The sequence below is a fragment of the Eucyclogobius newberryi genome, unplaced genomic scaffold (assembly GCF_026437365.1).
Source record: "Eucyclogobius newberryi isolate DKJ021-1_F unplaced genomic scaffold, fEucNew1.0.hap1 SCAF_9, whole genome shotgun sequence".
In the NCBI taxonomy this organism is placed as follows: domain Eukaryota; kingdom Metazoa; phylum Chordata; class Actinopteri; order Gobiiformes; family Gobiidae; genus Eucyclogobius; species Eucyclogobius newberryi.
In genome coordinates, this window is record NW_027316532.1 from 8,150,091 (window position 1) to 8,162,584 (window position 12,494).

Sequence of the window (12,494 nt, forward strand, 5' to 3'; positions counted from 1 at the left end):
AAACTCAATACTCAATACCAAGGAATAGGCTGGATACTCAATACCAATTTTAATACCACAACACTAATAAAAATGCAATTTGTTATAGACAATTGACATAAAACTGTAAACATTGTGTTTTTGTTTTTTTAGATCCATCCTTACGCGTATTTAGTTTCAGACTTTAGTTTCAGTATTGGATATTTGCTACATTTGACAACCCTACAAAATGGTTCAATGCATGCAGTGTTCTCGCTGGGCTGAGGTTTAAGGATGGCGGTGGGACACCGCCCTAGCCGTAGGCGGCGCTAGCAAAAACTACTTAAAAAATGCCCTTCCGCCCACGGCGCTCGCTATGGAAAGCCAATATGATCACACTCCGCCACTCTAGTGCTAACCCACTTAGGAGCGGCGTATCGCGGCGTATGTTCCGACGCCTTTACAAAAAAAAGTTACTGACGTTACTCCGTGCGCCGTAAACGAGTGCCGTAAAGTGGCGGAGTGGGATCATATTGGCTTTCCATACTTTTGGGTACCGTACATGGTGCAGCAGCGCCATGGTGCAGCAGCGCCATAGTGCAGCAGCGCCCATGGTGCAGCAGCGCCCATGGTGCCCGCACGGCCAAGCAGCCAGTAGGCGGCGTGAGCGAACAGCACGACGGCGCTGCACTCCTCTCCCGCGGCACCCGAATGCAGGAGCCGCGGCATGGCCATGTAGCCTCATGGCTAACCCTAACCCTAACCCTGACCCTAACCCTGACCCTGACCCTGACCCTAACCCTAACCCGGCGCGGTCAAATAGCCCAGCAATTTCAGGAGCCGCGGCATGAAATAGCCTAGCAGTTTTGGCCACGCGCAGCGGCTCTGTAGACACTCCCTTCTGAAAATCACAATTTGTCTCATGTTCCTCACATTTTAACTTTCCTTTGTGCAAAATCCCCAGAGACAAATCCCCTGCATGTGTTCCTCTGTAACATCACAGTTATAAAGTGAATCAGTGAGTCAGATCTGGAGTGGGAGGTTTGTTAGTTTGTCACTTGTCTGCTTGCACAATAGAAATGAGACACTTAAAACCTTCTTTACTACAGCACATCCTAATACCCCGAATTTCTTATCTACACTACTGTGCAAAAGACTCGCTCTATTTCTTTTGTGTCACTCTTTTTTGCATGGTTTTTAAACACGTTTAGCGAATATTTTCAATATTCTAATTCTAACTGGATAGAACAGCAGTTGCAATCCAATCTAAACTCTACAATCTTCTAGTTTGAATGTATTTGTATTTATTGTGTGCTATTTTGAATTTAAACATCATATTTTAGGTCCACAACAAAATTTATCTTTTGGTTATTACCCCATTACTACATTTTCTTAAGAACTAGAGGTGGGAAATATATCGACATTTTGATAATATTGTGAATTCAGTTTTGAAGATATGCAAAATTTGAATATCTAGTACAGTATGTTGTTGTTAGTAAAAATGCTGCAAAAAGAGCAGATTGTAAACTTTTAAATAAGGGCATAAGGTGATATTTCTGCACGTTTGTGATTCATTTTACAGACATTTCACATTTGTCTGAGCTCAACTAACACTTTTAAAGACAGAAAAATTGTGAAACTGTGAACATTTTTTAATCATGTATTGTTTTTCAATTCAACAATCAATATCAATGTGTGTATTAGCACTCGTTTGCCTGCACATTCTCCATTGTTTAACGTTCCCTCTTCTGTTTTTGTGCTCAGTCCCTGTGCACTTTTCACTTATGCGTGGAAAGTGGAACAGAGTGAGTGTGGATGAGATATGGGCCGACCCTCTAACAGTGATCGGACCACAGACTCCCAGACGTCAGACCTTTTCAAACGGTCCAGTCTGTTCCCTGTCCAGGGCTCTGTCCTGCCTGGATTTAATGTTTTTTCCAGCTCTGTGTTGGGGTGAAACAGCAGCAGCAGCAGCAGCAGCAGCAGCAGCAGCAGTCACAGACGGTCAGGGTTAGAGCGAGTCAGATGAGGTGATCTGACTGTTGCTGCAACAAAACCACAGCCTGCAAAACCAAAACAAAATGAAAGGAGAGGATTTTAATTAAAGGGATCTTTGTGTTGTGTAAATGTGGTGCCGTTCAATACTTCAGATAGCCACATTTGTTCTCTATTCTTAGTGAAAGAGAGAGACAGGAGATGGAGACAGGAGCAACAGCAAAGAGGCTAAATTCCAGGACTGTAATGATTAATTGAATCATTGAATCATTTAGCTAACAGAGGCATTATCAGATCCAAATATGAAAAAATATTTCAGAACATGTTTTTGTTTTATTTATCTTCCCTATGTTAATATGAAAGGGATTTAATTTGTTTAATTTGTCTTTGTGTGATTTAAAATTCTAAAATTTCAAAGAAATAAGCTCCATACTCAACCCGCGATACCAATTTCAATACCACAATGATGTTTTTAGACATTTTCCACACTAAATACCAGATAATTTAAAATACTTCTCTTTCTGTTGAAGAAATGTAAATTATTTTCCTATTTATGTGATTTTTTTGTCAGTATCTATACATGCTCTTAGAAGTATCTAGTTTTAATATAGGAATATCAAAAGTATCAAACATCGATACTAAAAATCTCATAGTGAGTTAGCTGAAGAGTTTGGAGTGAATCATGAGTTTAATATAATATTATTTAAATCTCTAACATACAAATACATGAACTCCTATGCTTTTTTGACGGACTAATCGCTCGAATAAGGTTGATGTCTTTAGTCGACTTCAGTTATTAAACAATCTTGTAACTATCTATCTCTTTCTTTCTTTTGTACACTTTTAGATATTAAACAAAGTTGAAGGGCTTACAGTTCAGAGGGACAGAAGTTTCTTGAATCCCCTGCAGCAGACATGTTTGTTTTCGTGTTGCATAGTGACAGGTTAAGAGTGGGCGATGCGATATGCTTCGGTCTAGTTCAGACAACCACATTCAGCTACTTGTCCCCACTAGAGCTGTACGTCTATTCCTTCACTTTCTAGTCAGAAGTTCTGTTTAACCTATGTCTGAACTTTGTTGCAGGACAGAAATTCAACACCAAAGTACGAGACGGCTCCTTCACCTCTCGAAGTCTCTTCCCTTTGATTTGGCCCATTGAAGGAATCCCGCCAGAGTTTACCTTAGTCTTTGAGCAGGGCAAGGTCAAGGAGGCACATAAATCAACACAGGGCGCTGGCTCTCCTTCGCTAAAGCTGGAAGTGTCATTTTTGTCATGAGCGTCCTATAAACCCACACAGCTGCCTGACGGTGAATGCCTCTTTGTCTGTCGCCGAGGTAAACCACCACATGGGGGCAGAGAGCTACACTTCCTGTCGCTACACCTGCCCTGTGTGGGTTTGGCTGGCATCGGGTAGTTTAGTCTGCAGTGATAGTGGAGATTTGTCTTATGTATATTTCATGTAGGGATCAGTCGATATGGATTTTTATTCATTTTTATCTGTATTTTTGCGAGAAGATACCAATGTCCAATATTTGGCTTGGAGCTGTTGCTAATAACCAATATTTGCCGATACTGATATCTAGATTTTAAAATCCATAGCAAGGCCCACCAATCTATTTTATGTTGATGTAAAGTTCTGTAATTAACTTTTCCCTTAAAAAAAATAAAAAAAATCACAAAAAAAAAACATAAATAATGTATGTATTTATCCGGGATATAAAATATTGCATGATTGTTTGTTGTTTGTTGAACATTTTACTCATAGTCTGTTAAAATACCTATACTGGAACCAAAATATTGCCCATTCTTAATTTGATGGTGTTTCTAGGGGATATATGTTATTAAAATACAAATGTTCCTCTAGGCCTGTCACGATAAGCAAACCATTCATTTTAATGTAGAAGAGCTGCTCCATCTCCAGCTGTCCAATATATGTGCCAGATACAAACACGAGAAGACTAAAGTGGTCCAATGACACAAATCTGCAAGCGGGTGGGTCGGCGTCCACCAGAAAGCTTAGGCAATCAGAGTTTAACTTTAATCACATACTCAACAAACTAAGTATAATTTGCATAAACTATTGGAGTATAACAATATCGTCTTTCTGGAAATTTGTAGAAAATATGTAGTATGTACTATATTGCGATTGCTGTTATAGAGATCTGCATATTTTGAATAGAGTAAGTTAATAATGCTGAAAAACAAGCTGACTGAAGAGAAAAAGTACAGAAACTTGCTGTGTAATCTTCTAAACAAGGGTATATTGTGGCTTTTACAGCATATTAATTTGCAACCAAGACAATTTTGGACGCATTGCCCTAACATTGTCATCAGAATAATCCCAAAACGTAGAGCTATTCATTCTTCTCCATATCGCTCATCCCTTTGTACAGAAATCTCCATATCACACTGCTCTACAGAGGCACAGCTCTCAAGCATGTCGGACTTCATGGTCATTGTTTTGGGTTGGTTTACTCCTGTTAAATCCTGAGATGAGGTCATGCTGTTAGTTTTGTCCTTAATCCTTTTAGCACGGACCCCTCGAGAGTTGCCCAATTAAAGCCTTCTCTCTGTTTAAAGTGTGTTAATAACCTGTGGCATGATGCAGTGATCCGCTCAGCCTTCACACACACTCTCCAGCTCCATCCCGGCTGTATCAGACAATGTGTAATACATGGACATCTGGAGCTTTAAATAACTTCTAATTGACCCGTTTATGTTAAGCCCCTATCCTGACTGGTCTCATCTCATCATTTCTTACGCTCTGTAAAGCACAATATTGGAAAGATGGGGTCACGTTTGTTAGAATATCAAGTTGTTGTTTGATCTGTGATAAAAAAGTAAAGACAATCTGCCATAAAGAGCACTTGCAGTCTAATTTTTCAAACTTTATGGTGAGATAACCGCACTTTTGTGTTATATCTAGGACTTGTAAATTTTTCCATATTTTGATTTAATAATATCTGTCTCTTTGTACTAAAAGGTCTTTTTGAGTCTGTAAAGTTCAGATAATGATTATGATCATGAAAATACAACGATGATTATTTTTTGTAATCGATTAATTGTTGAACACCAACCAAGACAGTTTATGTACATTCTGATCTGATTGCAGAAACATATTGACTTTATGGATGGAAGTTAGTCTCTGTCAATTTAATCGGTTAATGATGGATTAGTTTATTTGATTTATTAGGTTTTGAGAGCACATTGGATATGTATATTTTTTTTAATATGAATATTTGGTTATTTTTGCATGACAATCCTGTGAGTTTTTGGTTTTGTTAGTGCAGTTTGGGTTGGATATGGTCAGATTGTAGAGATACTTCATAGTTTTGGAGCCTTTTTTCATTTTTGCCACTTTCATCCATCGCTCAGTAATCTGGATAATCTTTTGTCTGTTGTTTTCAGGTTGAATGGTGCCCTCTGAAGACCAGAAGTGAAAAGAGAAGCGTGTTCTCCACTGACTGCCCTTCCATCAGAGTCTGCTGGAGTATTCATCATGTGGAGACGACTCAAAAGTTTAATATTGCTGCTGACAATATGGCACCAAGCATTGGCAGGTAAGTTTGACACATCAAAACATTGTGGCAACCCAAACTTTACAAACTATGGATTTTGCCATCTTTTGGAGGATCCTATTTATTCAGCTATAATTATATTTTCATTGTATTGTTGTGTTCCATTGCAGATCGATTTATATTATTGATTTTATCGATTGATTTGATTTCACTATTATTCACTGTTACCGAGAGCATGACCTAACAACAGTGAAATCTTTCATTTTCTTTCGTTCCTTTTGTTTTAACATGATTGTAGCGTTCGTCAAGTTTGAGAGCTTTACAAAACCTAACTTTCTGAATGACAAAATAACATTAATGTGCAAAAAAAAAACACCAACAGCCAGTTAAAAAAGCTCTTTACATTTAGATGTATTTTAGACTATATTTAGAATTAAAAAGACTTCCTGTAATTTTGCTCCTAGAATTGTCACATTTAATACTGTTTAGTTCTTACCATTATGTTGTGACCTGAATAATCAATAATAATCTAGACATCCCTAACTTTGGCAATGGTGGAAAAACTGCCATGTCTTTGTCATCTTTATAAAATTCTAACTACTAACTTACATTTTTGTTCTTTCTAGTTGGGGTACTTTTGGCCTTTTGTTACCAAGTTAGCTCATGCCCAGGGATTTCCCACAGTTTCTCCCAGCATGCCTTTCTTGGGTTGTGCCTTTTTATATCAAGGATGCACGGATTAGACTTTAAGAATGCACCGACAGATTTAATCCCTCAATTAGGCAGAAAAGGAAAAAAAAGGGGATTTGCATAAATAGTTTGTGAATGTAAGTGTTCAACCGCGTTTAAATCCGATGGAAATATACAGTGCACTATGAAACAAGCAGAAATTACTGTAACTAAACATACATTAACTCTTGGCACGAAGCGAAAACCATGGCTTTGCAAATGCTATGTTATTATGAAGGTTCTGTGGAGCTTGTGGTTGCAAAGCACGTGTAACGATCAGAAGAGAGTGGATTCTGAGCATGCTGCGGACGGACACCACCAAATACTGATGATTAGACAAAGATTTGGAGCCCGGTGGTATTTTTGTGTGTTAGAGATCGACTGAAGCCTCATTCTTTGCATTTACATAGTTAGAAATAGCACTGAAGGTTATTGGAAAACGTTAATGATGGTGTTTATTGTGTCTTTGAGGAACTTCACACTGATTGATCACACTTTTTTTTAATTTTATTTAATTTTAATTTGTCCTTCTAAAATGAATTAAAATGACTTTCAATATTAATTTCCTGAACATATAAACGAGACAGACTTTTAATAATTGCCTTTAATGCTTTTACTGATAGAGGATTAACTGTAGACCTCAAGCATTGACTGAATTTCAGTCTCGATTATTATTAATTAAACTGCCCTTTTAAATGTGTTTTAGTGTATTTTGCTTCAGTGTATTTAAAAAAGTCTACAAGATTCATTGTCCTGCAAACGGGTAAGTGAGTTATGTAGAATTTGTATTCATTATAAGGTCCTCATTTCCCAAAATGTACCAAAAAGATCAAAACAATGCACATGGGTTTAGATTTCTGTCTTCCTCCTTGTCCGGAATGTTCTACACTGGGACATTAAACTTATTTATCTGTATTTATTCAGTTACAGGTGTTGTTAATGCTAAAAAACACCGTTATTTCTTTCTAGTAGCGGGCTCACTTTTCCACACTGACCTGTAACTTAGCCGGGTGTCGTGACCTGCTTTGTTTCCATGGAGATAGATAAGTATAATGACATACTGTGGAATATGTGAGGTACTGTTAGGTGCCGGACCCTCAACCAGAACAGTTACATAGTTCTTAATTAAATCTTGATTAAACAATAACCCATGTGCCTATTTTTCAGGTCTCTTAATTAATTAAAATTGTACATATCCCAAAAAATGTACATCACAAGTACATGCAAAATTTGATTATTGAGTCATTTATAGTGAACAATTCTTCAAGAAGAGATGATGAAAACATAATAATTAAAAGTTATGTTGTAAAGGTGATATTTTATTTTTGTGATTATTTTACTGACATTTCACATTAGTTTGATATTAAAACCTCAACTATTACATTTAAAGACATGTTTTAACACAATTCTGTTGGTTTTACATAATATTGTCTGAATATCTTCATCTGGAAACTATGTTATGTATCTCTGTTTACAAAAGCCGATTTCAAGTCTATGGATTTGAAACTAGGCCATATTTAATCTACATCTCCTGCTGATCATTATCCCGGTGGAAACTCGCTTTATACATCTGCAGAAAAGTCCTCTCTGTTATTCCAAACTTCCCGCCCCATCGCCGCCACAGGTCGTTATTTCGAAGCGTTCTTCTGTATTCCCTCGAGGTTGGAACCACATTGGAGACTTGGCTCTGGGCTTCACACAATAGCAGTGTACATTCAGCGAGCGTGAGCGGGTAGCACAAACATCACCCCCGCCACAATGCCAGGATCTTGGACACAATGTAGGCACGTCCAAACTTTCCCTCTAAATTCTTCGCCATCGGGCCCTATGCATTGTTATATCGCGCCACCAGGGACACATATTTACAGAGGGTCGGCCAAATGCCCTTTCCTGCATAACGCGCTTCCAGAAACTCACGACCAGGGATGGAGAGGCGTTTCGGTTGGTGGTCTCGGTTAACCGCAGTTGGATTCTGGTAAAAAAAATAAAATAGAGGCTGCATACTAGTGGAGTTTGTTGACAGAAGTTTGGAGTCTATTGATACGCTTTTATAAAGGGCCAGAACATGTAATTTGCTATAGTAACGGAATCATTTGCGAAAACATTTTGTGCTTTTTGGTTGTGTAACATGTACCACAATACAGTCAGGGCAAATGAACTGTGCATTGAATAAGATGGTCAGTATATGGGTATAGAACATATGAATTAGCACAGTATTGAGATGGGATTGTATTTATGTTTACCATGGTATTCAAAAGCCACGACATCAGTATCATGAGGATGGACTTTGGCTGAGCTGGTTTTTTTCACTGGGTTGGGTGAAATAGTAGTACTCCTCACAGCCTTAAGATAATGAATAGATGATTTTTTGGCTATTACATACATCTATCATGGCTAGGCATATAACATTTGAGTGGTATATATGATTATTGTGAGAAGAAACATGCCGATTTAACGATTATTCACGATTATTGAGACTGTGACTAAACAACAGTGAAATCTTTAATTTTCTTTCATTCTCGTGGTCTAATACGTAACTGTTCCTCAAGTTTGTATCCGGCTTTATGACATTGAACTCTCTGAAAGACAAAACAACCTTAAATGTGACAAAAACAGACAGATAAAATAATGTTCTTTACATTTAGGTCAATTTTTGGGCTGTATATTTACCAAAAAAGACTGAATTTTGTTGCTAAAATTGAATCTTTCTTGGTTCTTACAATAATCATGATTATCAATTAACCTAACAATCTTCACTTCCCTAATCATGGCACAAATTATGAAATAACCAAAGAATAGTCAAGAATAAATTTAAATCCTAATGCCTAATCCAGTATATAGAATTTTTTTCCAAATCTCCGCACAGCAAAATGGTACAGCTTGTTTTTTCAAGCATTATGAAATACACAATTCCATGGTATACTGTCATACTGCGGTATTTTTGGTCACGGTTAACATTTGAAAGTCCATATTCCAATCAATAAGCAAGTGTAAAAATCTGGTATGAACATTCATTAACAATAAAAAAGATCAATATTCTTCGTCCCCGGAATTGGTTCAAATTCTTAATGTTTTGTATTACAGGGCAGGCCATGGTCAGTCATTGAATAGATACAGTCCATATAATGAATGAAGAATTAATCTATTAATTTGCTGCTCTATCACAAACTGTCCTTACTGTCCACCAGAGCAATCACAGACTTAAGGACTTGTACTGTACCAAATACAGACACAAAGGTACAGTTAAGATTAAAGTGGAATCCCAGAATGCTAAATGGACAACTGCTACTGCTATGGACAGCTCGCCTTCTAACTGTAAGTCTCTCAATGTAAGTGAAGTGTAGGAAAGGGAGTCAATATACATCACTGCAGTAAATGGATTCTTACACTGTTTGCATGTGTTGTAATAGTTCAACTTGTGCCTAGCTTTGTTCTATTTTTATCTCGTATACATCTGTGTAAACCTCTGAAAGTGTAAGGAGTTCTTACATAATGTTTGAATTAGCCTTCTCTTTGCTGTTATGTGGAACTATAACTCTTGAAAGCCCAGTCAAAGGCACCTTGACGTCCATATTTCACTCAGCTCAACTCTCCTTGGTGCATGTTTATATTTTTCCACTCTCCTCATTTTGAGGTCAGGTTTTTTTTCTTGGAGTTACCAGATTTCGACAGAATCATGGAGCAAATGTTGGTTTCGGCGTGACATTTAAAGCGTACGGGAGGGTTGCCAGATGAGTTTTACAGCAGGATGCTGGTTGTAGGAAGCGTGCGGCAAAGGCTGGTGGCTCAGGCAAACACAAACACTGTTCATACTTTGGGTTAGAACTTTAGAAATAAAGACATTATTGTTACATATTTGCTGGAGTTTTAAATAAAATCCAATTCATTTCGTGCAAATATTCATTTTGTTCCTTTCACAATCTGAACAACTAATCAATAAATCAAAAGAATAATCGCTTGACTAAATGATTTGTAAAATAATCGTTAGTTGCAGCCTTAATATGGAAATCGTATTTGTTTTAAAGGCAAATTCCAGCTGCAAGTGAACGAATGATTTAGATGTTGCATGAGCTAAACTGCTTAAATCCTTATATGACCAGAAGGAGTCTGGAGCAGGTGCGTGGACTCAGAAAACACTGTAGGTTCTGAACCTCAGGCCGTCGGGAGAGCGTTTTGAGCTTTCAAGAGCGACATCATTCAAATAAAACAACTCCAGTAAGGGCGGGCAATGGACAAAAATGTGTCTCCATTTTTCTTGGTAGTATCCTTGGTAATAACAGTAGTTACAGTATTATTGAGGTTTAAGCATCGGAAAAATGTGAAATGGTAAAAAAATCAACATTTTTATTTTTCATTTTTAAATTTCAGCTTTATATTGTAGGGCTGCATAATATATCACAATCAAATCAAAATTACAATTTGAGTGCAATTATCAATTCACAAAGACTGCAGTTATTAATAATGGCTGAAGGGAAAAAGAATGGAAATATCCTCTCTTTTTGTAGAAAAACCTTGTAGTTTAAAGCTTTTCCAACATATTCTGAAACGCATTAGATTCTTGTTTTGGTTTATCAGTTCATATTTCAGATTTCTCACAAACGTTAATGCTCCTAGAGTTGTTTAACAATGGACCTCTGAACTCTGATTCCTACTCGTCAAACATGAATTGCAAATCTAATCGCAATACTGTACAATTAGATGTTTTCGCAAGACCGTACAGCCATATTACTGTTCTTGATATTCTGTTAGGATTACCTTTCAAATTGTATGGCACTTTTTATGCCAGATGCCCTCGCAAACCCAATCCCTTCAACTTTCCCTAACTTGGATTGGATCTTAATGTCTTAATCAAGCTCTGATAAATGTAGGCAGTTATTGTAAATCTGTCATCAGCTGATCCCTGTATAGTCTGAGCTTGTGTTAAACCAAACACTTACTTTGACTCAAAACCAAGTGGCCCTCGAGCTGTAGTCTATACGTTTTAAATGTGCTCTATTTAAGACAAAACTCTCACTGTAAAGTAAACAGCCCTCTCTCTGTCTGCATTTTTGTGTCCTCTTGGCAGACTCCAGTCACTGTGCGGCCAAAAGCAATTGTAATGTTTTTCCCCCCAAGGCTTTTGTCTCTCTATCTCTCCATCTGAATGCTTCTCAAACTGTGGGGTGGGTACAGTTTAACCGTCATTTAACCAGAGATGTTTTGAGCTGTAGGGAAAACAGTTGAACAGGAGCGCTCCGAGGTAAATGACGTTACATCACAGACGTAGAGAGAAGCTGCAAACGCCACGCAGAAGCCAGGCCCCTCTCAGTTTGGGAATTTAACCTAAAACCTTGTTGCTGGAGTGCTAACCAATATGCCACTGTGCTACCTGAATATTTGCAGATGTTTTTCTCTTTTTAATCAGACTTTGGTTTGGACTTTATATCATACTTCATAATCTAGTCCTGGTTTGGTGATTTTGTCCTTAATTTAGTCCCCTGTTGATGGTGCTGTTTTCCTAGTGGAGTTCTTTTTGACTCACTCTTGAGTTTTAATTTGTCAAATAATCACATCTTAGTACAGAGATGTGGGCGGGGAAAGGGGCTGGGTGAAAAGAGGGATTTTGAGCCTCAGTTACAGTACAACACAGGATTACTCAAACATACAGGAACCAATCAAAATACAAGCAAACTGTTTTGATTGGAAACTAAGAATGAGGAAACACCACATAAGGTTAAACGGTCTATAAACTTGACTTGGCATAGTATGTCCCCTTTAAGAACTTGTTGTAGTCAATCTGTTTTTGTGATTTCATTTTATTTCATTTTTGTTTGTTTGTTTTATTATTTTATACTAGTATTTGAAAACTTATCTTGATGTATTTTATTATGTCTGATATAATTGCCACTGTCAATCGTGATGATTACAGTTCAATCGCTCCTCTTTCCCAAACCGTACCTCCTTTTGGCCTCGCGCCAGAACCCAGAACCCAGAACCCGGAACCTTCTTGCTTCTTGTGCAACAGTGAAACGTGAGAGGAGGTGGCTGCTGGAGGGAGGAGACAGACACACTCCACACGCGGGTGCTCTGCCAAACCCACACGGCCCCAGATGTGAGCAGGGGCCCGGGCCAGTCCAGCCAGCGCACAGGCCCAGAGGAGCAGAGAGAGAGAGGGAGAGAGAGGGAGCAGTGTTTACATAGCAACGGGAGTCCCTCTGTCTAGAATTACAGCCCAGTCATCTCCCACCATGAGCGTTAATATCACAACCTGACACACAAATGGGGATTGGATTGCTTTAGTTCAATTAGTTGT

The 12,494-nt window shown here is 38.1% G+C and overlaps 1 protein-coding gene across 1 annotated transcript in view; it reads left to right on the forward strand.

Moving 5' to 3' along the window:
- tgfbr3 (transforming growth factor, beta receptor III) overlaps nucleotides 1-12,494 on the forward strand; it is a 110,041-nt gene that overhangs the window by 2,822 nt on the left and 94,725 nt on the right. Inside the window, exon 2 of the mRNA XM_072438303.1 lies at nucleotides 5,364-5,515. Within this exon, the coding sequence (XP_072294404.1) occupies nucleotides 5,455-5,515 (61 nt within the window). The 5' untranslated portion in view covers nucleotides 5,364-5,454. The remainder of the gene's footprint in view (nucleotides 1-5,363; nucleotides 5,516-12,494) is intronic.